The sequence below is a fragment of the Notolepis coatsorum genome (genome assembly GCF_963971535.1).
Source record: "Notolepis coatsorum genome assembly, chromosome: 2".
Lineage (NCBI taxonomy): Eukaryota > Metazoa > Chordata > Actinopteri > Aulopiformes > Paralepididae > Notolepis > Notolepis coatsorum.
Window position 1 is genome coordinate 220218080 of NC_140166.1, and position 27828 is coordinate 220245907.

Sequence of the window (27828 nt, forward strand, 5' to 3'; positions counted from 1 at the left end):
GCTACGGTAGAGATGGAGGTAATAAAGCTACAGTAGAGATGGAGGTAATAAAGCTACGGTAGAGATGGAGGTAATAAAGCTACAGTAGAGATGGAGGTAATAAAGCTACAGTAGAGATGGAGGTAATAAAGCTACAGTAGAGATGGAGGTAATAAAGCTACGGTAGAGATGGAGGTAATAAAGCTACAGTAGAGATGGAGGTAATAAAGCTACAGTAGAGATGGAGGTAATAAAGCTACAGTAGAGATGGAGGTAATAAAGCTACAGTAGAGATGGAGGTAATAAAGCTACAGTAGAGATGGAGGTAATAAAGCTACAGTAGAGATGGAGGTAATAAAGCTACAGTAGAGATGGAGGTAATAAAGCTACAGTAGAGATGGAGGTAATAAAGCTACAGTAGAGATGGAGGTAATAAAGCTACAGTAGAGATGGAGGTAATAAAGCTACAGTAGAGATGGAGGTAATAAAGCTACGGTAGAGATGGAGGTAATAAAGCTACGGTAGAGATGGAGGTAATAAAGCTACAGTAGAGATGGAGGTAATAAAGCTACGGTAGAGATGGAGGTAATAAAGCTACGGTAGAGATGGAGGTAATAAAGCTACGGTAGAGATGGAGGTAATAAAGCTACAGTAGAGATGGAGGTAATAAAGCTACAGTAGAGATGGAGGTAATAAAGCTACAGATGGAGGTAATAAAGCTACAGTAGAGATGGAGGTAATAAAGCTACAGTAGAGATGGAGGTAATAAAGCTACAGTAGAGATGGAGGTAATAAAGCTACAGTAGAGATGGAGGTAATAAAGCTACAGTAGAGATGGAGGTAATAAAGCTACAGTAGAGATGGAGGTAATAAAGCTACGGTAGAGATGGAGGTAATAAAGCTACAGTAGAGATGGAGGTAATAAAGCTACAGTAGAGATGGAGGTAATAAAGCTACAGTAGAGATGGAGGTAATAAAGCTACAGTAGAGATGGAGGTAATAAAGCTACAGTAGAGATGGAGGTAATAAAGCTACAGTAGAGATGGAGGTAATAAAGCTACGGTAGAGATGGAGGTAATAAAGCTACAGTAGAGATGGAGGTAATAAAGCTACGGTAGAGATGGAGGTAATAAAGCTACAGTAGAGATGGAGGTAATAAAGCTACAGTAGAGATGGAGGTAATAAAGCTACAGTAGAGATGGAGGTAATAAAGCTACGGTAGAGATGGAGGTAATAAAGCTACAGTAGAGATGGAGGTAATAAAGCTACAGTAGAGATGGAGGTAATAAAGCTACGGTAGAGATGGAGGTAATAAAGCTACGGTAGAGATGGAGGTAATAAAGCTACAGTAGAGATGGAGGTAATAAAGCTACAGTAGAGATGGAGGTAATAAAGCTACAGTAGAGATGGAGGTAATAAAGCTACAGTAGAGATGGAGGTAATAAAGCTACAGTAGAGATGGAGGTAATAAAGCTACGGTAGAGATGGAGGTAATAAAGCTACAGTAGAGATGGAGGTAATAAAGCTACAGTAGAGATGGAGGTAATAAAGCTACAGTAGAGATGGAGGTAATAAAGCTACAGTAGAGATGGAGGTAATAAAGCTACAGTAGAGATGGAGGTAATAAAGCTAGAGATGGAGGTAATAAAGCTACAGTAGAGATGGAGGTAATAAAGCTACGGTAGAGATGGAGGTAATAAAGCTACAGTAGAGATGGATTACACAGTGAGGCATCACACCAGGAAGGTCAAAGCAACTCCTTCTGCCCAAAGTATTCACACAAAACAACCTCCGCATTTAGATTCCGTCAGGGAAAATCCATCATCACATCCTTATTGTCGTTATTCATAGAGAACTATATATGCAGCCCAATGCAGTCACGGGTAATATGATATTTCAGTGGATAATGTCGAGCCGCACCGTTAATATTTCCTCTCGTAGTCAACACGGCAACAGGTACTTTGTAAAACGTGGAACAGACATGAGGCAGAATGTACAGTTTCTTCCCCTTCAGATGTATATATTTTTTATGATCTCTTTTTACTACACAGTACTGTCTAGGCTTGGGCGGTATGACGGTATTACGGTATACCGGGGTATTTAGAAATACCGACGGTATTGAAAATCAATACCGTCAAAATCACAGTTGGTTTTAAGTTTCTATTTCCACTGAAACAGAGTTTATACAGGGACGGCATTGGGTTTCGGTTTCCATTAGTGAAACGGAGTTAACTTTCGAGTTGGTTGAAGTGCGTGCACACACACACACAGCACAACCAGCAGAGGGCAGGGGAGGCGGTCCGTATTTCCCCGCACAGAGCTGAGCTGAGCAAGATGCCTGTATGCATTTCCTCTATCTCTGAGCAGCTGCTAAAGCTTAAGCAATAATAATAATATGTTACCATTGAACGATGAAGCGTCGAAGTTAACCACCGTCACTCCAACCCACGATGAGCTCCCTGACCACAGATGGCTAACGTTTTGTCAAACAAGAGCTAAACTTGCACACACTGTCGCATTTGGACAATTAAAGGACTGGAGTCTGTTCGGATTTAAGCAAAACCCTCGCGCCACGAGTCGACTCGCCAGTGACTTCATCCAGCACAACGAGACTACGAGAGACGGAGGCACTTCTTTGGGAATGTAATATAAAACGGGGTGAGTGAGTGTTGACATTTTTTTATCCTAATGCAACTGGCTCACGTTGATACGATGGTGCCGGGCTGCCGGCCGGGCTAACTAGCTACCGTTAGCTCACGTCGATACCTGGATGGTGCCGGCAGGCGGCAGTGGGCTACCTTCTGTGATTTGTTTACCTCGAGGTTGAAGAAAGTGCATTTTCAGGTTGAAAGAACGGCCCTAATCTCAACGTGTTTCAATATAAGCAAGCGTTATGTATGGTGATAATAACGAGTATATTGTTAGCTGCGCCACCCCCCCCCCCCCCCCCCCCCCGCTGATGAAAATGGAAGTCATACCGTCATATACCGTATACCGGGGTATTAGGTCATCATGGTATGACGGTGTGAAAAAAATTATACCGCCCAGGCCTAGTACTGTCTATCTGTATGTCTTGTTGTATGTCATAAATGTCCTGATGAATTGAAAATGGGGGACCCCGATGTAAACAAGACGAAAGTCTTTTTCTGGTCTGCATCCCGTTAGCAGTTGTTTTGTATTGAGCCGTACTGTATTGTACCCATTCTACAATCTGTTAATAAAGTTTTCAATCAATCAATCAATCAATCAATCACACCTTAACCACTCATTGCTGGCCACCAGACACACGGGCTGCCATTGGCCCCTTTGCCTGCTTTAAGGGCTGAATGTTCCTTTAAGGGCTGAATGTTCTGTTAAGGGTGAGTTGTTAATGGAACCTCAGGTTGTGTAATAGTTAATAGGTTGCCATGGCAACACAGCGTTCAGGACATTCGCAACATTCCAAGCATTCCCTCCATGGAGTCTGACCGCTTGCGCGCACGCACACGCACACACACACACACAGATGAGTAGAATACAGCACTAAAAGCAGCCTCCCTCATGTGATTGTATGTTAAGATCCCTCTCCACCACCTGCAGGAATATGATCATGAAAAATACTTAACCCCTGGTCAAGCGATTGTATTGAAGCAGAAGCATCAAAGTAGCAGCATTGAAGCATACATTGAATACACCGGCAGCTGTATAAAACATTGAATTAGTAGCATTAGCAGCTGTATAAAACATTGAATTAGTAACATTAGCAGCAGCTGTATAAAACATTGAATTAGTAACATTAGCAGCAGCTGTATAAAACATTGAATTAGTAGCATTAGCAGCAGCTGTATAAAACATTGAATTAGTAGCATTAGCAGCTGTATAAAACATTGAATTAGTAGCATCAGCAGCAGCTGTATAAAACATTGAATTAGCAGCATTAGCAGCTGTATAAAACATTGAATTAGTAACATTAGCAGCAGCTGTATAAAACATTGAATTAGTAGCATTAGCAGCAGCTGTATAAAACATTGAATTAGTAGCATCAGCAGCAGCTGTATAAAACATTGAATTAGCAGCATTAGCAGCTGTATAAAACATTGAATTAGTAACATTAGCAGCAGCTGTATAAAACATTGAATTAGTAGCATTAGCAGCAGCTGTATAAAACATTGAATTAGTAGCATTAGCAGCTGTATAAAACATTGAATTAGTAGCATCAGCAGCAGCTGTATAAAACATTGAATTAGCAGCATTAGCAGCTGTATAAAACATTGAATTAGTAACATTAGCAGCAGCTGTATAAAACATTGAATTAGTAGCATTAGCAGCAGCTGTATAAAACATTGAATTAGTAGCATTAGCAGCAGCTGTATAAAACATTGAATTAGCAGCATTAGCAGCAGCTGTATAAAACATTGAATTAGTAGCATTAGCAGTTGTATGAACGCAGGGACATTGAATCACAGTGGCGGCTGCTGACAATTTTTTTTGGTGAAGCACAAATTATTATATTATATTATATGTTAAATAATATTTTTAAAACATCCCCCAATGTGTGTGTCAGTGGTGGCTGTGAGTTAAAAATATTGGGGAGGACGGGAGAGATAAAAAAAATGTATAAAGAAGTACAGACACAGTGTGGTTATGAGGACAGCAGACAGACAATACAGTTAAAGACAACAGGCACTAGTAATAAATACCTTGGAGTAACTCTTGACACACACGCCTCACTTACAAACATCACATCAATAGCTTAGTCAAGAAGGCAAATCAAAAACTATTTGTTTACAGCCAGATCAGACCATTTCTCACCCTCACTGTTTCAAACACATATCTACATGCAATTTTTCTTATGGCTATGTGTCTAATCTGCCTGTCGCATTATCAATGACCCATTTCCAGTCAACATTGTCGAAGCGGATTGTTTTTTTTATCGGTTCATTTCCGTTTTATATCATTTTGAAAAGCCCTCGTTTTCACAGAAAAAATAAGAGATTCCATGATAATCGCCCTGTACTGGAATATTCTAGAATGTTGTCATTTTTCGGCCTATTTATGAATAGTTTTCAAATAAACGCTAGATTATCGATAGTATATGTGTACGTGTGCACGCTGGTGCCGCTCGCTGAAAGTCGATTCTCTCAGTTCCTGATCGCTTTTACAGTCAAAACAGCCATATCACATATAGGGGGAAAGCTTATATCTCCGTGAAAACGGGTCTGATTATCCTAATACTGGTAAAATAGATTCCTTACCTGAGATCAGATGGTATCCAAATGGATTATTCCAATTCCTGATCGCCATTCCGAAAATCGATCCTTTTATTGATCCACCGCGTATACTGTACAACACATAATCCCCGCTGCTCTGAGGGTCCAGAATGAAGCTGATCGACTCCGGTCACATGCGTGAGAAGTAAAATGTGGAGTCCGGGTTTTTTTTTCTCGTGCCTTTTCATTGAGTCCAATCCAAAAAGGTGAATTACCATCTGGGAGACGATAGGGGCCGCTTTTTTCACATCTGAGCACCTGGAGTGGCTGATTTACCAACGGTAGACTCGGTTGATGAAATATGAATTCAGATCGCTAATAGAAAAAAAACGAATATTCTCATTATGGGCATTCAACCCGCGGGGGGTAAACTTGAGAAAAATCGGGTTGGGCATCCAAAGTGTTAATATGCTATGCAATGTTGTGAGGGTGTTGTTCCAATGCAATATGTTGCTGCTGATTGAGCAAATGAATGCATTTGTTATAGTTTGGTAAATTTGGTATTTTCTGTTACAATTGATTGATTACTAATTGGTCGTTAACGTTATCAATGATCGAGTCAGGAAAGTGCTTACAATTTGCAACCCTAATATATATAATATTTAAAATTATAATCTTCCATACACACACAGAGAGAGAGAGAGAGAGAGAGAGAGAGAGAGAGAGAGAGAGAGAGAGAGAGAGAGAGAGAGAGACAGCGACAGAGTAAGACAGAGACAGAGAGACAGAGGGGATGTGTGGAGAGACAGAGACAGAGAGAGAGAGACAGAGAGAGAGACAAACAGACAGACAGACAGACAGACAGACAGACAGACAGACAGACAGACAGACAGGCAGACAGACAGACAGACAGACAGACAGACAGACAGACAGACAGACAGGCAGGCAGACAGACAGACAGACAGACAGACAGACAGACAGACAGACAGACAGACAGACAGACAGACAGACAGACAGACAGACAGACAGACAGACAGACAGACAGACAGACAGACAGACAGACAGACAGACAGACAGACAGACAGACAGACAGACAGACAGACAGACAGACAGACAGACAGACAGACAGACAGACAGACAGACAGACAGACAGACAGACAGACAGACAGACAGACAGACAGACAGACAGACAGACAGACAGACAGACAGACAGACAGACAGACAGACAGACAGACAGACAGACAGACAGACAGACAGACAGACAGACAGACAGACAGACAGACAGACAGACAGACAGACAGACAGACAGACAGACAGACAGACAGACAGACAGACAGACAGACAGACAGACAGACAGACAGACAGACAGACAGACAGACAGACAGACAGACAGACAGACAGACAGACAGACAGACAGACAGACAGACAGACAGACAGACAGACAGACAGACAGACAGACAGACAGACAGACAGACAGACAGACAGACAGACAGACAGACAGACAGACAGACAGACAGACAGACAGACAGACAGACAGACAGACAGACAGACAGACAGACAGACAGACAGACAGACAGACAGACAGACAGACAGACAGACAGACAGACAGACAGACAGACAGACAGACAGACAGACAGACAGACAGACAGACAGACAGACAGACAGACAGACAGACAGACAGACAGACAGACAGACAGACAGACAGACAGACAGACAGACAGACAGACAGACAGACAGACAGACAGACAGACAGACAGACAGACAGACAGACAGACAGACAGACAGACAGACAGACAGACAGACAGACAGACAGACAGACAGACAGACAGACAGACAGACAGACAGACAGACAGACAGACAGACAGACAGACAGACAGACAGACAGACAGACAGACAGACAGACAGACAGACAGGCAGACAGACAGAACCTTCTATCAGGGTCAGGGAGGTCTGGCAGCTGTCCAGCGAGGGGAACTGGAAGAGGTTGCTGCAGCTCCGGAGGGCGTGGCAGATGCAGCGGCCATCTTGGATATTGCAGCCAGTCACCAGGTTCTCACTGCAGGGCTCAAACCCCACCCACTGACCCTCCTCCCAGTCCTCATCTGGCCAATAGAAACACAGCAGGAGCCAGGGATTAGGGCACTGACATCATCAACATGAGACAATCATTTTCATTTTTAGGTTGGGGTGGGATGTGACGTCTGTCTGCAGGTTAACCCTTTCACTGCCACGCTACCAAACGGTTAACCCTTTTCACTGCGACAATACACAGAAGGTTAACCCTTTCACTTCCACACGACAGCCGGTTAACGACCTTCTGTCGCGTGGCAGTGAAAGGGTTTAGAGTAGGGTTAAGGTAAGGGGTCGGTTTATGAACAATCTTTAAGATGAAAAACGCTTGGCCAACAAGTGACAACCTGTCACAGCGAATAGAGGCCATGCATGGAATGTTTGTGTTCAAAAGGTTCACAATAAGCTACTAAACTTAGTCTTAGCAGCGTCCTACCATGAGACATTTCATTTCAATCAGTCACCTTTTACTATGACAGCCGGGTTACTATGACAATGACTATGTATGTATATTTCCCTCCCACCCACCCACCCCCTCCTAATGTACAGTCCCCTCCCCATCATGTCCCCTCCCCATCATATGTATATACTCTGTCAGGATCTAGGGGTAACAGTACTGTATATTTGAATACCGCTTATGTCACAAATGTATCAGTACTAAATACCTATATGTCCCTATGCCATAAATGTCATGTATGTTGTGTATGTCATATATGTCTATATGAAATGAAAATGGGGGACCCTGATGGAAACAAGACAAACGTCTTTCTCTGGTCTGCATCCCCTTAACAATTGTATGTATTGAGCCGTACTGTATTGTACCCATTCTGCAATCTGTTAAATAAAGTTTTCATTCATTCATTCATTCATTCACAACCCATCACCACTATGACAACCTGTCACTATGACAACATGTCAGCTTGAGCCTTTTTAAAATCAGAAAGGGTGCTTTTAGTTGCGAGTTACGTGGAAAGTCCACCCTAAAATAGAATGAACATGTTATTAATACTGTGCACAGCTATCTGGGACCCTTATCTGTCACATATTGGACCTGCGCTGTCCACCACTGTACTCGCCGGATTTCCCCATGACCCATAACCTCCCAATGGACCAATGCTGCCTTGTTTTGTCTGATTGTGCTGCATTGTTGCCGAGGGAACCGTAACTGATGCGAAGGTGCTTACATATACACGTACACATGCACACGCTCACACCACACATATACGCACGCACACACATAGAACACACGTCACTCACACGTCACGCAACATGCAAGCGTAAATTACACAGGCATATCAAACATTCACACATAAAACACGCACATAGGTAAAGCACACGCACACATGGGTAGGTAGAACACATATAGCACACATAGATAATGCACACACATAAGAGCCACATTTATTTTTAATTTAATTTTTATTATTTTACTTTCTTGTTTGCCTGTCTTGTGCTGTTATTATTGTTGTTGTCGTCGTTGTTGTTATTGTTACTATTATTATTATTGTTTGTATTGTGATGTCTTGTTCTATGTTGAAAAATTGAAAATAAAAACATTTATAAAAAAAAATTATACAAAAAAAAACTGTGCACAGCTCCTTGAACTGAATAGAGATACGATTCCAGTGATGATGACATCGTCAAGAGACAACTTCCGGGGCCGCTACATAGACGGCGAATAGTGGAACAATTCCTAGGATACTACGACAGTAGCCATGGTGATTTTACTGGGATACAAACATACTATGAGGCCACAGAGCCATTCACTAATTCTTTATCAATGGAGCAACTCTCCAACACGCGTGACTTGATGACATCACATGTGTGGACGCTCTGGTTTCTAGCTCAGGGAGACAGGGGTCGTCTGTGTGTACAGATGGTTTTATATACTAGTAAATAGTAAATGGCTGCTTTTTTATATAGCAGCTTTTATCCAAAGCACTTTACAATTTGTTCCTCACATTTTACCCGTTCACTCACACATTCACACACCGATGGCGGAGGCGACCATGCAACAAGGTGCCAACCTGCTCATCGGGAGCAATTAGGGGTTAAGTGTCTTGCTCAAGGACACATCGGGCACGCTGCCCGGGAATCGAACCGGGAACCTCCGGATTGCCAGACGACTGCTCTACCTCCCGAGCCACTGTCCCGAGTGAACTGTCACAGATCATTGGAACAGCAGATTTTCAATTCAAGTCTTTTACAAAGACACATACACACACACATGTCTATCTATCTGTGTGTATGTGTGTATGTGTGTGTATGTACGTGTGTGTATCTGGGGAGGCATCCATATTTAGCAGCTACTTAGATCAGTGTCATTTCAAAGTCAGCTAAATCAGCCAATCAGGTCTCTCCGCTGGGAGATTGGCCACCCTCGGGGCCAATCACACACTTTGCTGGGAACATCTGCATATTGTGCATATTGTCACCTAGTGTGTGTGTGTGTGTGTGTGTGTGTGCGTGCGTGCGTGCGTGTGTGTGTGTGCGTGTGTGTGTGTGTGTGTGTGTGTGTGCGTGCGTGTGTGTGTGTGTGTGTGAGAACAACTAGTGCGTGTAATCAATTGTTTCCAACAGGGTAAACATCAGTCAGACACGATATCAGGTTTCTATGGTTACCATGTGGTTCAGGATGCTGCTACGGTTACGTTGTTGCTACGGCGATAACAACATGCATCACTGGAGAAAAAAAGGACTCAAGCTTATTGGAATCTGAAACGACAATTGTTGCATAAACATTCACACGCGTACAGCAGCGGTATTTACTGGCCAATGTGGCCGTCTAGAATTTAAATTGGCCGGCAAATATGAATCTTGACGGACATCGTGGCCAGTAGATATGTGTTGGTGTGTCACAGTCGTGGTCTACGGGCTGTCCAGCCAAAAGAACTGCTGGCAGAAACTCTTGAGGACAGCCATAATTACATACTTAAGATAACTACTATTAGATCATTACTATTAGTTAAATAGGTACTATTCGATTTATATTTCTAATAAAACACAAGATACTTGTGCCTTGATGATAAGGATAAGTGCTCAATGAAGAAGCCCACTCCCATTGCCAAGAGAAAGTCTAACATACCTATCGATACTTACTATGGAATCAAATCAAATCAAATGTATTTGTAAGGCCCGACAACACACGTTAATAATGTCCCCATGGGCCGTACACGTCTTCTTTAAACAAGTCAAGAAGAAACATCACAATAAATCAAGAACAAAACAAAAACACCATGAAGTCCAAAAAAAATCTAAAATAAATAAATGCAACGCTCCCAGACATACCCCACGCGAAGGTAAGGAAAAACTCACTAAAAACCTAGCAATAGGAAAAAATGCCCCGCAGGCAGTGTGGAGGAGAGAAACCTTAGAAGGGCCATTCAAGGGGGAATCTCCCTTCTTAGATGTCGGTGATAGTAGTGACACACTACAACTGTATTACGTGGCCTATAACAGCCCCCAAACAGCATTGCCAATTTCATCAGACGTGAGAGAGAGAGAGAGAGAGAGAGAGAGAGAGAGAGAGAGAGAGAGAGAGAGAAGGAAGTAATGGTGTAATGACAGCTTGACACTGTAAATGTTCAAAATACTTTGTAATCTATATCCCTGAACAACAGTATCACCCGTCTGTCCATCTGTCTGTATATCCGTCTATCTATATCTATCCGTCTATCTATATCCATCTGCCTAATTTAGATGAAAAAGCTCTTCCCAGTTAATTCGAGAGCGGATGAAGCTGTTCCTGAGCCTGCTTGACCTGGAACGGAGATTCCTACAGCGCCTCCCAGAGGAAGGAGAGCAAACAGTCTGTGATCGGGGTGAGAGGAGTCCTTGACGATACAGTGTTTGCGCTAAACCGTCTCAATTGGTGCACTTTGAGAGCAAAATAAAGAGGCTAGATTCTATGATGAACTTTGTGCTCAGAACACAAAATCGACTAGACTAGTGCTTCCCAATCTTCTCCTCGAAGCACCCCAGCCGTTCAATGTATTTGTTAAATTCCACCACCAGCACACCTGATTCAACTTAACTAGCCCTTTATTAGTTGAATCAAGGTGTGCTGGTGGTGGAATTTAACAAATACATGGAACGGCTGGGGTTTCTCGAGGAGAGGATTGGGAACCACTGGACTAGAGCAGACATTTGAGCCATCAAAGAAATGAAGCGAAAGTGGTTACCTGTGTTGAACTGGTTTATTTTTTAGAAAATAAAAAATATAGTGGATTACTATTACGACTACTACCACTGCCAATACTACTGATACATCCCTATTGGCAAACGTTATATAAAAAGAAATAGTAAAAAAAAAAAAATAATAATAATAATAAAATAAAAAAAAATAATGTTGGTTCATTATACAACTGTGGCGGGCCGCCACAGTCTAGGTCATTGATGGGAAACCCTGGATTCATAATACAATACATATCAACTAATTATTAAATCTTCTAATAATATATCCATATCAGACACGTATGCATTTTCATATATCCCTATAGTATCTCCTTATCAGACGCATACATTTTCATTTACGTACACACCTTCAATATCTATTAGGGAGTGTCCATTTCTTCGGTTGAAAATGTATTTTTACCAAGATTCTGTAACGACATTTACTAGTCTCCTGCGTCACATGTCTGGGAAGAGAGTTCCATTCCTGCAGACCACGGAACATGACAGTTCGCTTCATTGCATTCGACCTCACTTTTGGAAGTGTAAAACCTCGTGCAGAAGCATGTCTGGTGGAATGGTCGTGTCTGTCAAGACTTATAGATCAATTGTTATATAGAATTGAGGGGATCTTTGTAACAAGAATATAAGGGAGTGATGTACCGGTGATGTGCTTTCCGGTCTGAGGCAGTGCAGTTTCTGCGCCAGAATGTGATGCATTTAGTGAGTACTATGCTTTTGTATGGTGCCAAGGTTAGAAGTTCACCAGAATCTGAGGGGACAGGTGGGTTTTCCTCAGTCTCCTCAGAAAGACGAGGCACTGGTGAGCCTTCTTGACCAGTGCTGAGGTGTTGAAGGTCCAAGAGAGGTCCTCGGAGATGTGGACTCCCAGGAATCTGAAGCTGGACACGCGCTCAACCTCCGTCCCGTTGATGTGGACAGGGCCTGCTTTGGTCTTCCTGAAGTCCACAATAAGCTCCTGCATTTCTGCCCCGCTGCCCCGCGGCGACGCGGCAGCGGCAGAGCTGCCGCGTCAGCATTATGTAGCCGTAATCCCCCCTCTTTTAACATCGACGGTTAGCTCAACTGGTTCGCCGCCTTGCTGTGGATCCTGCAGTGCGTTGGTTAAGTTTAGGCATTGTTTCGGAGTTGGTTAAGGTTAGGGTTAAGTTTAGGCGCTGTTTCGGAGTTGGTTAAGGTTAGAGTTTGTCTTAGAGCATGGCGATATTATTTCGGAGTTGGTTAAGGTTATGGTTAAGTTTAGGCATTGTTTCGGAGTTGGTTAAGGTTAGAGTTTGTCTTAGAGCATGGCAATATTATTTCGGAGTTGGTTAAGGTTATGGTTAAGTTTAGGCATTGTTTCGGAGTTGGTTAAGGTTAGAGTTTGTCTTAGAGCATGGCAATATTATTTCGGAGTTGGTTAAGGTTATGGTTAAGTTTAGGCATTGTTTCGGAGTTGGTTAAGGTTAGAGTTTGTCGCAGAGCATGGCAATAGAATGCAGCCTATTTCCGCACTGCCGCTCTCTCGCGCTGCCGCGGTCACATGGGCGTAGTGGCCAATCAGAGAAACGCTGAACACAAGCTGGTTGCCTAAAATATTGACGCCACCCGGCCATGTGGATATGTTGAAGTTCAACTCAAGTTCAAACCTCTGTTACTCTATTTCATTAGCACTAAAAGTGATTTTCCTATTTTGCATTAGTAACTTCAGAATGTTATCTTTCAAAAGAGACCAGGCTCATGCAAGTTGTAACTGAGGGGTACAATTCCCTGACTGTATTGATAAGTATGGTATCATTAAACCACTACCGCTTTATGTACTTTAATTACTGGCCATACAGTACACGATATCTAAGTATGATGAACACTTTCCCACATATGAAATCAGGTCCACACAAAGGTAATAGTCAAATATTTAATATATAGCAAAAGGTACATATAATAGTTACTTATTACATTTATGATTTGAATTGAATGCTCTTGTAAGGCAAATGAGTACTCGTATGCAAATCAACACTGAATGTCCAATCTCTGGTTACACAGGAAGCAAGTATACAACCTGGCTCTTAGGGGATTATAGCGATGGTCACTTAATGATTATAGCTGGATAATATACTGAAGGGGTCCCGCCGGTTGTAAGCCAGTAGGGGGGGTAGGAGAGCCGTCGGCTGTATCCCGTCTGGTCAACGATTTCTAGGGAGAGTCCAGGTACAGAACACAGTGCCCGTAGAACCTTGATCCGCAGATGAATACACTTGGGCTCTCTTGTAGACGATAGCTGTAGCTGTCGCTGTCGGTCCACAACGAAGAAGAAGCGAGGCGACCTCAGTCTGGTCTGAGCGCCGTCTCACCTTGGCTCCTCTCGGGGTAAATCCAACACTCACCGGTGTTGGCGATTATCCGCTCCACAAATCAAAGCACCAAAGCAAATAGATATTCCATGCCGTATAGGGCTCAGCAGTCGTCGGGGTAGGTAATCCAATGTGCAGGTCCACTCGTCCTCGCCCAGAACTCCTCGGATGAAAGCACCACGCGTGGTCTGCCCAACCTGGTTAAGACTCTAGATAACGCGAGGAAACGATGGGGGTGCTGCTCACTTTAGAACTCTAACCGAACGATGCACCATACATAATAGACTATTATTACTTAATAGAATACGGTGCCAAACTCTGGCAATTCAGCTATTAATTCGCACGAGGTCTCACTGCTATTCTAAGGCCAAACAGGCCGTACTACACCGCACGCGGTATCGTGGGGTGAGGCTTCACGTCTTGTTACTTAGTTGGGTAGAAGGGTAAAGGACTAAGAGGAATTCTACATTTCTTGCGCCATATTTATATGCACAGTGGACAAGTAGTGCCGCTCTGCTTTCGGTAGCCGTATTCCTGCGCGGAGCTGAGGCTAGTAAAGGCATGTCTCGTCGGTACCTTTGAACTTGAACGCCAGGGGCTTGTCCCTGGCGCCTGGTCCTTTTGTCCAATAAGAGAATGAACTATTATGGGCTGTAGTAGAATAAAGGGATATTCAGTGTATATGTACAAGGAATATACAAGGGATATCAAACGATATACAAATACTATTAAATATATATCCATAAATAAATATATATATTCGGTTTAATCTGATCCTTCACAACAGCCGCCCCCTAATTAGTCCCACCTAATTAGCTGAGCAGAGACAGATTAACCGCACTGTCCACTACTCAATGTCCGCTGTAAGGGTCAGTCAACTCACAAAGTCATAGGGTCATGGTCGTCATCAATAGTATCAGGGAGCCTTGGCAGTTCTATTAGCCTCGCCACGGGTCGGGTGTAAGTCCGTCCTTGGACGAGCACTTCAGCTGCTCGGACCTTTCCATCGGCACCGGTGATCACTTTGCTTACGCGGCCAGCCGGCCACATAGCTCTGGGTAGTGACTGGTCGATGATCATGACGACTGTTCCTTCTGTCAAATTGTCTCTCTCTTTTACCCACTTCTGGCGGGTCTGTAGAGACGGTAGGTAGTGGAGTAGGAAGCTGTTCCAAAACTTATCAGCCAGTACTTGACTGTACCTCCACATTCTTCGGCCGTTCGCTTCTTCAGGCCTGTACATTGTCTGTGGTAGCGCGGGGTCCAGCCGCCCCATCAAGAGGGTGTTGGGGGTGACTGGGTCGACATCTGCTACATCACTTGAGACGTAACCGAGGGGCTTTGAGTTCAATACTCCCTCGATCTCCGTGAGGACTGTCATTAGGACTTCTTCCGCCACAGTCTGGGCCCCAAGCACGGCGTACAGGGCTGTCTTTATGGAACGTACTTCTCGTTCCCAGGTTCCACCGAAGTGAGGTGCGTTCGGGGGATTAAACTGGAAGTCAATCTGGGATGGAGCGAGGTGGGTCTTAAGTTCTGGGCCCATAGCTTGGAAGCTCTCTCTCAGCTCTCTTTCTCCGCCTTTGAAGTTTGTCCCGTGATCAGACAACAATGTAGACGGTTTTCCTTTCCGTGATGTGAATCTTCGGAAGGCCATAAGGAATGAGTCTGTGCTCATGGTTGGAAGGAGTTCGATATGTATCGCTCTGGTGGTCATGCATTTGAATACAATACCCCACCGCTTCTCGGTTCCTCTTCCTCTCTTTATATACAGCGGGCCAAAACAGTCCATACCGGTGGAGTGGAAGGGCTTGTCGCCGAGTCGGAGGCGACAGGGAGGTAGGTCAGCCATCCGGGGTATACTGGGCTGCGCTCGCCACTTACGACAGTCTAGACAGGTTCGCTGGAAGCGCCGCACTGCTTCTCTCCCTTGCAGTATCCAATAACGACGTCTGATCTCCGCGAAGACTCTCTCTGCCCCGGCGTGATGCACATCCTCGTCGTATTTCTTTATGATCAGCTCTGTGACCTTGTGTCGGCTGTTCAAGACTATCGGGTACTTAACGTCATCCGGTAGGTCTGGGGCTCTCCGCAGACGACCACCCACTCTGATGAGATTATGGGCGTCGCTCTCGGGGGCCAGGTGAAGCAGTCTGCTGTCTGATGGGACGGGCTTTGCTCCCTGTAGACAAGCTAGCTCATCGGGGAACGAGTCTTTCTGGGCTCGTTGTAGTAGAAGGAGTTCTGCTTCTTCGTAGTCAGCTGCTGAAATGTCAGTTGTGGGCTGAACCTCTGGGTGGTGCCACAGAAATGTCTTTAGCTGCGCACTCTCTAGGGTGAGGCAATCGTCTAGAACCGGGTCTGTGGGGACGAGTGTGTGTGTCAACCCACAGAACATAGGTTTCTTGTGGTCTGCCTCCTCTTTGCTCGCCTCCCGTGGGGTGGGTGTAGGCCACTCTTCTTCGGGGAGCTTGAGGAACTCTGGCCCGTCACTGTAGAGGTTGGGACGGGTGAGGTCATCCAGGGACATTCCCCGGGTGATGACGTCAGCTGGGTTGTGTTTGGTGTCCACATACCGCCAGCTGGTTACTTCTGTTAACTCTTGAATCTCGGTGACTCTGACTCCCACGAAGACCTTGTATCTGCACGAATCAGACCGGATCCATGTGAGTACGGTCGTGGAGTCTGACCACAAGATTGTTCTTTGCACCGGAATGGTGAGTTCACGTTGGATTAACGTGGCGAGCTGCGCTCCTGCTAGGGCTGCGCAGAGCTCTAGGCGCGGGATAGATTGTTGCTTGCGTGGGGCTATTCTTGAGCGAGCCAGGATGAAAGCAGTATGTATTTCTCCTCCCTCCTCTTGGACACGCAAGTAAGCCACCGAACCGTAGGCTACTTCGGAGGCGTCGCTGAATACGTGCAGGTCGATCTTGCATGTCTCTGGCCTCACTGTGGGTGGGAAGTAGCTGCGGCGTATATTAACACCGGGGAGTGAGCGGAGTTCCGTCTCCCACTCTCTCCATGTGGATGCAAGGTGTTCGGGTATGGGATCGTCCCAGCCCTGGTCTTTGTCCCATAGCGCTCTTACAATCATCTTTGCCCTGGTGGTGTAAGGTAGAATACATCCCAACGGGTCATATTGTCTGGCGAGTGTTCTGTATACACTCCGTCTGGTGGTCGGTATTGCCGTCGACCTTCCCTGCTCCTTGATCAGGGGTTTGTGTCTATAATGGAGCGAGTCTGTTTTGAAGCGCCAGACTAGTCCTAGTGTTATTTCTTGGGCTTCTCCTGGGATGGTCGCCATCCAGGTATCGCTGCTCGCGGCCTTGTCCTCGGGGGAGAGGCGGCGCAGTACTTGCGGGTCGCTGCTGGCCCACTGCCTGAGATCAAAGCCGCCTTTGATCAGGGAGGCGCGGAGCTTGAGTAGGAGAGCCTCGGCTTCTTCTGGCGTCGAGACGCTTTGTAAACAGTTGTCCACGTAGAAACTATTTGTCACACTTTGTTGGACCTCTTCATCTGCTGCTGGGTCCTCTGCGACGTGCTTTTGCAGTGCAAACGTAGCACAGCATGGGCTGCATGTGGTTCCGAAAGGGAGGACTTCCCATTGATAGATGGTTGGGTGCTCATCTCCGATCCTCTCTCTCCATAGGAACCGCAGCAGGGGCTTGTCCTCCTCCACTAGCCTCACCTGCAGGAACATCCCTTTGATGTCGCCGCTGATAGCCACCTTGTCCTGGCGGAAGCGTAGTAGCACGCCTAGTAGGGAGGGGCCGAGTGTTGGGCCGGCCAAGAGTTCTTTATTCAGATTTTGTGATCCGATCTGGTAGCTGCAGTTAAACACAATGCGATCCTTGCCGTTGTGGTGGACCTTGTGGTGCGGCACGTACCATGATTCGGTCGTCTGATCGGCCTCTTTAATGTCAATTTTCTTTATGTGTCCCGCTGTGATTAATTTGTTAATCTCAGCGCGGTACACAGCTTCTTGAGCGGGGTCTTTGGCTAGGCGCCGCTCTGTGTTCAATAGATAGCGCTCCGTCGCCTCTTTTGTAGCACGAAAGGTGGGCATTCCCTCTCGCCTCAGGAGTGGAGTTGCGTATCTCATCACTCCTTTGACGTTGACTCTCTTTGTCCCGTGCTCGAGGAGGGCTATAGCGTAGATATCTTCCTTAGAACGAATGTCTTTCTTTTCGTTCTTAAAGGGCATTGTCTCTAGTGTCCATAGCCTCTCGACATGCTGCAGGAGTGTGGTGTCTCCTTCTGTCGCTCTGGAGTGGAGGCAGCTAGTGGCTGCTGTTCGGTTAAGAGACTTGGCGAGGGGGCCTTGTAACGTCCATCCTAGGCGGGTCTCGACTGCTGCAGGACAACCTCTGGGTCCTGTATGGACCCGGTCTATCGGGACTATGAGGTCTGCATGGTCGGAGCCTATCAGCAGGGTCGGGGTGGCGCCGTCTATGAGCGGGATAGGAAGTTGACGCAGGTGCACATATTTCTCCATCAGCTTGGCGATGGGGTAGGTGTACTGCGATAGTCCTATTTCTTGGCTGGTGAAAGCATTAGTAATCCTGTACCGTCTCTCTGGCTGCCCGCTTGCTGCGATAGTGAAGGAGACATTCTCGCCCTTTATCGTCTTTAGATCTCGTCTTATTGTCCGAATAGTCATCTGGTTCTCGCTCCCCCGTAGCCCCAGCTGGGCCGCAGCGGACGCGAGGAGAAGGGTCTTCTCTGACCCGTCATCAAGGACGGCGTAAGTGTCCATGATCTTGTCTTGGTAACTCAGGGTTACACGGACCACCTTTAAGAGCACCTGGGCGCCGCTGCTGCTAGCGGGGTCAATGTACATAACACTTGCCTTTGTGCTGTTGGATGGTGCAGGCTTTCTTTTGTTACTGTCGTGTAGGACATCCAGATGGGCTCCGTCACACCGACTACACTTCTTCTTTAGGCGGCACTCGGCTGCCATGTGACTGCGCGCACATCGGTAACAGCGCCTGTTGGACTTTATCCAGTGACTTACTTCTTCAGCGGTTATCTTCTTGAACTGGTCACATTGTGACAACCAGTGTTCCTTCTCGCAGTACGGGCACACCATCTTCCACTTCTCTTTCGTCGAGGGGGTACTGTGGTTCTTGCTGCTCGGTACTGATTCTGATTGGTGCATGACAGTCACCGATCTTCGGCCATCGTTTACTCTCCTAGGTCCCTCTCTGGAGCTTGGCGTGCTCCGCACGAACGTATCCAGCCGTAGGCTGCTGACTTCTCTCGCCAGGAAGTCGGCTAAATCTAGGAGGGATGGCTCGGGACCGTTAGGATCACGGTGGTCTCTTTGCCGCCTGAAGCGCTCCTGTGGAGCGGGCGGCAGCTTCTCTAAAATCCTCTCGACGTTCGAGTTTGCGTATAGTTCGTGCATACCCTTTTCTCGTTGCGCCCCCAGCATCCCTACCAGGGATTGTACTTTTATAGACAGGTCGTCTAGTGAGCGATTGTCTGTTGCTGGGGGTAGGCGGTCAATATGCCTTATCTCCTGTATTACGTAATCCCATATACGTCCATATCTCTGGTCCAGCGCTGCTAGAGCCGCGGTGTATGGGGTCGTAGAGGTGGCATAGGCCAGCGCTATGTTGTGCGCTCGGGGCACTTTCAGGTGCTTCAATAATATTGCATACTTGTGGCGTTCATCAGCGACATCCACCATCATTGTCTCTAAGCACATCCGGAGCTCCGTGTACTGTGCTCGATTCTCATGGGTGAAGTCTGGAAACGTCGGTGTGCCAATGTATGACGCCATGGATGGCTGGCACATCGGTGAGCGTTGGAAGAGAGGCCTCCTGGGCGAGTCTCTTCTTACGCCTCTCGGTGGGCTGGTACTGGCAGGGTACCATGGCCCGCTGGTCCAGGTGCTATTCCTCGGGACTGGTCGTGCGTCATGCTCACCCGTGAGTCGAGTCGGGGGTCTGTAGCGCAGAGCCGCGGGGGTATAGCCTGGGCTGTACTGGACCTCCTGGTCCTGTGGAGTAATGTGCTGCTGTCGGGCTTGACTCTCCTCTTCTCCCTCTTCTTCTTCTGCCAGGTCACCTAGATCCTGTAGCCGTCTATTTAGCCTCTCCGCGGTGTCCGCTGTTCCTTCCTTGTAGCTGGGTCTCACTTGGACCGGTTGGGGAATGAGTTCGGAAAGGGGTGTAGACTCTCTCTGGTGGTCGAGTTCAAGGTCGCCTGCTCGGTTAGGGGAGGGTGCCCTTGACGTGTGTCTTGACGAGGCTCTGGAACCCCTTGTGGAGGGAGGGGGTGTTGCCCTGGTGATCAGCTGCTCCATTAGCTGCGCTTGTAGTCTGTCGCGCTCGGCTTCGCGCTTGGTGAGATCTGCTTCTCTTTGGGCACCGGCAGCGGCGCGCTGGGCGTCGGCCCGGTCTCTTGCCATATTCTCTTCCATCTGAAGGCGTCTCAGCTCCAGACGTATGTGCTCTTCTTCGCTCCGTTGCTGCGCTTGGAGTTGTTCGCGCTCGCTAAGCGTCTGTGCTTGGAGGCGATCGCGTTCACCCTGAAGTCGATCGCGTTCACCCTGAAGTCGATCGCGTTCGGTAGAGGCTGTCAGGCTGGCGAAGAACGCCTGTGACAGCATCCTCTCCGCCTCGCTGGGGGAAGACGCTTGTAGAGGTGAGCCGCTCCTGGCTGTACTCGTTGGGGAGTCCTGGAGCTCTATCTCCTCGGCGCTCTCCTCATCTTGTTCCGTGCAGAGTTCCACCTCTGGAGGGTTGTCTTCCTCCCGGAGCTCTGGGGGGACTACTTCTTCGGTATTGGCGGGGGGTAAAGTCGTGTCAGTTCCCTCCTGGTCCCCACCGTGAGCTTGGTCAGTTACATTAGAACCCACTAGGGCCTCTGTGGTCGGGGTATCCTGGTTGATAGGGTCGGACATAATTTTACTTTCTACTTTTACTGCGTTTACTGTTTGTAGAAGGCTAGGTAGTTTACTGACAGCGTAATCCTCTAAGTACTGAGGTGGCTGTCGTCTACGTTGCGGGCGTTCTACTTTAGGAGGACCGTTTCGTGGAGTGTTCATTATAGGCCATTTCAATATTAATACCACTATATTAATATTACACTAATTACCCTCCGGCTCGAAGGACCAATTGTAACTGAGGGGTACAATTCCCTGACTGTATTGATAAGTATGGTATCATTAAACCACTACCGCTTTATGTACTTTAATTACTGGCCATACAGTACACGATATCTAAGTATGATGAACACTTTCCCACATATGAAATCAGGTCCACACAAAGGTAATAGTCAAATATTTAATATATAGCAAAAGGTACATATAATAGTTACTTATTACATTTATGATTTGAATTGAATGCTCTTGTAAGGCAAATGAGTACTCGTATGCAAATCAACACTGAATGTCCAATCTCTGGTTACACAGGAAGCAAGTATACAACCTGGCTCTTAGGGGATTATAGCGATGGTCACTTAATGATTATAGCTGGATAATATACTGAAGGGGTCCCGCCGGTTGTAAGCCAGTAGGGGGGGTAGGAGAGCCGTCGGCTGTATCCCGTCTGGTCAACGATTTCTAGGGAGAGTCCAGGTACAGAACACAGTGCCCGTAGAACCTTGATCCGCAGATGAATACACTTGGGCTCTCTTGTAGACGATAGCTGTAGCTGTCGCTGTCGGTCCACAACGAAGAAGAAGCGAGGCGACCTCAGTCTGGTCTGAGCGCCGTCTCACCTTGGCTCCTCTCGGGGTAAATCCAACACTCACCGGTGTTGGCGATTATCCGCTCCACAAATCAAAGCACCAAAGCAAATAGATATTCCATGCCGTATAGGGCTCAGCAGTCGTCGGGGTAGGTAATCCAATGTGCAGGTCCACTCGTCCTCGCCCAGAACTCCTCGGATGAAAGCACCACGCGTGGTCTGCCCAACCTGGTTAAGACTCTAGATAACGCGAGGAAACGATGGGGGTGCTGCTCACTTTAGAACTCTAACCGAACGATGCACCATACATAATAGACTATTATTACTTAATAGAATACGGTGCCAAACTCTGGCAATTCAGCTATTAATTCGCACGAGGTCTCACTGCTATTCTAAGGCCAAACAGGCCGTACTACACCGCACGCGGTATCGTGGGGTGAGGCTTCACGTCTTGTTACTTAGTTGGGTAGAAGGGTAAAGGACTAAGAGGAATTCTACATTTCTTGCGCCATATTTATATGCACAGTGGACAAGTAGTGCCGCTCTGCTTTCGGTAGCCGTATTCCTGCGCGGAGCTGAGGCTAGTAAAGGCATGTCTCGTCGGTACCTTTGAACTTGAACGCCAGGGGCTTGTCCCTGGCGCCTGGTCCTTTTGTCCAATAAGAGAATGAACTATTATGGGCTGTAGTAGAATAAAGGGATATTCAGTGTATATGTACAAGGAATATACAAGGGATATCAAACGATATACAAATACTATTAAATATATATCCATAAATAAATATATATATTCGGTTTAATCTGATCCTTCACAACACAAGTGCTATAAGTATAAAGTATAAAGCTTTGCAAAAAAAAAATGCAGTCCTCAAGTTCAAGTAAAAGAAATTGGCAAAAGAATAAATGGCAATTAGGTGTCTGGTAATGGTAAGTGGCCAAAACGAGCTATATCACGTAATATTCTCCAGCATCATTTAAGTCTGCTGTTTGGGTGCATTACATTTAGTTTTGTCTACAATAGAGATGATTAAACAACAACTCGTTGAGTGTGAGCATTGGGTTTACGTGAGATATGTGCCAAGTGTCAATACTAGGGATGCAAAAGCGAAAATAAGGAAACCGAATACCAATATTTTTTCATTAATTTGCCAATTTGTACCATCGCATACATTTTATTTAATAAATGTAGCTTTTGATTTATGCTTTTCAATTACAATAATGTAATTACAGTGATGTCCACCAGACATTACACCAAAAAAGCACAATAACTGAAAATAAATAAATAAATGAGACAATTCCGCAGGGGAAATTGTGAAAGTGTGGGTGATGCCTGTGCACCGCCGGCCAACGGGAGAGGATCTTCCAGCCGAGTACGACAGCCCATCTCGCGAGTCTCTATGACAAACGGTTCAAAAGATACTAAAAAGTGGGCGATGACTAACACTGGGGGGGCGGGGCAAACAGACCAATGAAAGAGGATATGTCTACTGAGTACAATGGTGCAACCCGCAAGTCTCTACGACAAACGGTTAAAAAAATATTAAAAGGGGGTGGTGCCTAAGACTAGGGGGCGTGGGAAACATAGACCAATGAAAGAGGATATCCCTGGTGCAATGGTGCAACCCGCAAGTCTCTACGACAAACGGTTCACGAGATATGAAATGGGTTATGGGCATGGCTTCAGAATGGGGCCGTGGATTCAGATAGGGGGCGTGGTTAACCTAAACCAATGAATGTTGAAGTCTGTACCGAGTTGATTGACACCTCCCCTAAGTCTCTACGACAGGGGTCTCAAACTCGCAGCCTGCGGGCCAATTGCGGCCCGCTGGATGATATTTTGCGGCCCCCTACTTGACATCAAAGTAAAAAAAAAAAATACAAAATATTTTTTTTGTTTTTTTTTGTTGTGGGACTTGTACAGCACTTTGTTCAACTTTGTCAGTGCTGTAAAGTTGAAACCTTTTTAAATCTTAGACAAACAAAACATGAAATATGAAATATTGTAAGCCGTCATTTGAGGCTTTATAAAAGCAGCACAATGAACACAAATCAGTCAGTGCCGAGTCCGACCTCATCTTAAATAACAAACAGCATTGCTTGTTGTAGTTAACAAAGAGAGGCAGAGTTGATTTTGAAAAAAAAAAAAAATCATATATATATAATATTTGATGCGGCCCAGCCTCACCCAGACTCTACCTCCAGCGGCCCCCAGGTAAATTGAGTTTGAGACCCCTGCTCTACGACAAGCGGTTCTTGAGGTATGAAAGGAGTGAGGCCTGTGCATGGGGGCGTGGCTTACGAAAGGGGCGTGGTTAACATAAACCAATTAATTTAGAAGTCGGTACTGAGTTGATTGACACCTTCTATAAGCATGTGTGTGTGTGTCCGTCTGGTTTCCCCTCTGAAAGTGTAAGAGGCTCATTCATGTGCCTGTCCCTTTAAGTGAAAGCTTTGGTTTTTTTATGTACATGCACACTGCAAGCCTTAATTGATTAAAATCCTAACTGACACAAATCCATCCTCCCATGCCTTTCAATGAGCTTCTGTCACTCTCACTCTCAATAATTAAAGCAAAACGATAAGAAATTAAGCTTAGTTTTATGAATATGAGCAATTCAGGGAGTTCATGAAGGGTTATGTGCGATTAGGGGTGGGAATCGCCAGAGGCCTCACGATACGATACTATCGCGATACTTGCGTCACGATACGATAGTATCGCGATACTAAATAGATTGCGATACGCTGAGTATTAAAAATAAAAAATAATTTTTTTTTATCACATTTTTTTATTACCTTTTTTCAACTGCAAAGTAAAACTTTGTCAACATGTTTTATCTAATAAAATAAAGTTCAGTCTGTTCATCTCACTTCAATAATCTTTATTGCAGAACATGGTATTTTCTCAAGCAGACAGATTTAAACACTGTAATCTGTGTTGCATGTACCTGACAAACTGAACTGTTTGTATTACAGTCATATTCCAACTTAACTGAATGCACATGTGTGTGTGTGTGTGGACTACTGTACTATTACAGGTATTGAAATGAACAATGCAACTTCCTTAAAAAAATTTAAATAAAAATAAAATGTATGAATAATTAAATATCGGGAAGGAACGGTGAAATCACAGATTTCACACAGTGGAGAGTCTGTGTGTATGTGGAACATGCCTGTCAAAGAAATGGCCATAAGTTGAGATAGAAATGTCCAATTCCATTTATTCATAGTCGTGGTAGGGCTGGGCGATATGGCCAAAAACTTTATCGCGATAAAATAATAAAATAATTTTCATATCACTCGATATCGATAATTATCGTCGATAATATACATGAAATAATTATTTCTGTCAAGTTTAATTAACTTCTTATGGCCGGCACCGGCGGGCTATTAATAGATAGACTCACTGTTTTTGCTGCGGTAGAACGAAGACGTCACTACGAGACGGGTTGGAGAGCCGTCGCGTGTCGAGCCAACCCTTTGAGAAGCTCTGTGGTCCCGGCTTGAATTCTCTAAGAATGTGTCCATATAAATCCATTTAGTTAGATCCAACTGTACTGTCTGAATGAATGTTTCTTGTGATTATGGGTGATTTCCGACCGCCAAAACAACTGAATGTCTCGTCTCGAGTTGATGTCGTCATCAGTCCGCGCACCTTCTTCTAACAAAGCAGACACTAGCGTTTGTTGCTGCGAGGTACTTGCATAGGCGCAGCACGAACTTCAATGGTTCTTGTTTGTGGCTGTCGGCTAACGCCACCACTCCTTTCCGACTGAATGCGTTTGCATTCAGTGTACTCTAATGAGTGATAAACTTTTAGGTGATAGAACATGTTTGTTGTGTTCCCCGTTTTTGTTAGCACCGGTCGTCGACACAGTTTGCAGCGAACGCTGCTCTGATTTTCGTCCGACTTTAAAAAGCCAAAATGTGTCCATACTGCCGACGTCGAAACACCTTTCTTATTAACAATTTCCTCTACATTTGAGGCGCTAAGGCTTGCGGTGGCCGTAGGCGTAGGGTTGTCATCTCCTTCGCTGTCGCCATCTCCTTCACTGGAATTTTCATGCATTTTCCTAACTAACGTTGCTAAACTAATCTCCTCGGAAATCGAAACCAAAACAGTAGCACATCTGGAGCTGTGGTGCGTAAGCGCATCATCACGTAACGTAGCTCTATTCCTGATTGGTTGTTAGTGCGTGTGCTGATATCCAAGCTTGGAAAATCGATATATCGAAAGTTTGCGACCACGTTTCATGTTTATTTCGAGGAAATGATTTATTGCGATAATTATCGTTATCGTTTTATCGCCCAGCCCTAAGTCGTGGCATCGTTTTGAAACTTTTGATGTGTTATTTTTAGATCTCTGTCCAACATTTTTACCACTGTCGCAATTTACAAAAGGTGATGGTAAAAGTTAAAAGGTAAGCTACCTCCTTATACTACATCATTATAGGGAGGTGTAGTGGTTACATCATTGCCGTTTTTCGTGTTCCACCCTCTGTCCAACCCAATCCATTTCCCCATTGCCCATTTCTAAATCGTCTTGTTTAAAACAAATAAAGCATTAACATTGGCATGGTGTACCTTTCTGTGCTTTTTCATCCACAAGCTATAGCTCAACATGAAAATATTCGCAATTAATCATAAAAAAAAGTAGCCGAATTTTATTTCAACCAAAAATGCTTAAACAATAATGTTAGTGATAGAAGGGAACTCATTTTGTGCAAAAGTGGAACGTTTTTCAAATTCCATGCGGCAGAATTGTTACAATAGCCGATAATCCATTTTCCCAATGATGAATTTTGGAACCTATGGAATCCTTTCTAGTGAATGAATGAATGAATGAAAACTTTATTTAACAGATTGTAGAATGGGTACAATACAGTACGGCTCAATACATACAATTGTTAAGGGGATGCAGACCAGAGAAAGACGTTTGTCTTGTTTCCATCAGGGTCCCCCATTTTCAATTCATATAGCCCGAATGTTTGAACGTTCGTTCGTTATGTTGGCATTCGAATTCTAAATCCAAATTTTTTATTTTTAATAAAAGAAAATGTATATATTTTTGTATGTGTCTATTCATTCTGTTTAAACCAATGGGGTTTTTCTTCACAGTTGCAGATAAAGATTAGGCTACACTAATATTATAGTATTAAAACTGATATAGTTATATTCATTAAAGAAAGTTGATTTAATAAAAAGAAAATACTCATTTAATCAGATTAATCACTTTATTCAAATTGAGGATTTAGTTTGAGGATATTTATTATAAAAAAAAAGAAATATTTAAAAAGGAAAAACTTTTTTTTTTTTTTTTTTTTTTTATTATATTTTTACAATTATTATTGAAAACGAAGGTTCGAACGTCCCAAAAACAGGCTTCGGGGAAACAGCTCTAGTGTGTGTGTGTGTGCGTAACCCCACTCACCTTCGCACACGCCCACTTCGTACTGCGTGACGGCCTCCGCGTCCTCCGGGGGTCTGATGACGCACCTCAGGCCGCGGTCGCACGTGCCGTAGAGGCCGAAGACGCCGCCGCAGGTCTCGTTGCGCTGCCGCGCGCACACCTTGCAGCAGCCGCAGATGCCGGGCGCCAGGGAGCCTCGGCAGGCGCCGGGGGGGAGCTCCTCACACTTGGACTGGTCGCACGGCAGGCAGAGCAGCGCGTCCGTGAAGATCACCGAGGAGAACACCAGCAGCAACGCCACCGACGCCGTCCGGCAAGGAGGGGCGGGGCCAGGAGAGACCATTATGATGGGGGGGGGGAGAGCCCAATTACGATTCAAGACTCTGATCCGGAAGCAGTCGGCGCAAGTGACGGTTCCTAAACGAGGGGGCGCGGCCCTGGCCGGGACACGGGCCGGTTTCTGATCGGTCCACTCATTATTAAAAAAGAGAACCGCTGGGTTTGAAAGGGTTAAATATCCAGTCCACGGGTGACCTACTGAAAATCCAACAGTGTGACCTGCGTTCAATCAAATCGGTTCAAACTGTTCCTGGTTGTTCTCCTGTCAGCCACGGTAGAAACAGGTTTGATCTCCAGTCAGCCACAGTAGAAACAGTCTGTTCCGCAGTCAGCCACACTACAGTAGAAACAGGTTTGATCTCCAGTCAGCCACAGTGGAAACAGTCTGTTCCGCAGTCAGCTGGAGCAGGAACTCCCCCGTGGAGGGATGTGGAGAAGAGCAGGTTAGGTGACCTTCTCATCAGTAGACCTTTCCTTGGTGGCGGCCGACGGTCTGGTGACGGGAGCAGGAAGCCTGATGCAGAAGGAAGGATAACAATAGTAACCTTTAGGTTAATCTGTAGAGTTAGGGTTCTGCAGTAAACCATCAGAGACCAGCAGTATTCTGTTTCCTACTAGTATGTCAGT

At 45.4% G+C, this 27828-nt stretch overlaps 1 protein-coding gene across 1 annotated transcript in view; it reads right to left on the reverse strand.

The window, feature by feature from the left end:
- LOC311223776 (cysteine-rich motor neuron 1 protein-like) overlaps positions 1 to 27828 on the reverse strand; it is a gene marked incomplete at its 3' end in the record, with an annotated part of 35719 nt that overhangs the window by 3145 nt on the left and 4746 nt on the right. The window contains exons 2-3 of the mRNA XM_084308543.1: positions 26884 to 27715; positions 7097 to 7270 (exon numbers count right to left, since the gene is read on the reverse strand). Of these exons, the coding sequence (XP_084164669.1) occupies positions 7097 to 7270; positions 26884 to 27205 (496 nt within the window). The 5' untranslated portion in view covers positions 27206 to 27715. The remainder of the gene's footprint in view (positions 1 to 7096; positions 7271 to 26883; positions 27716 to 27828) is intronic.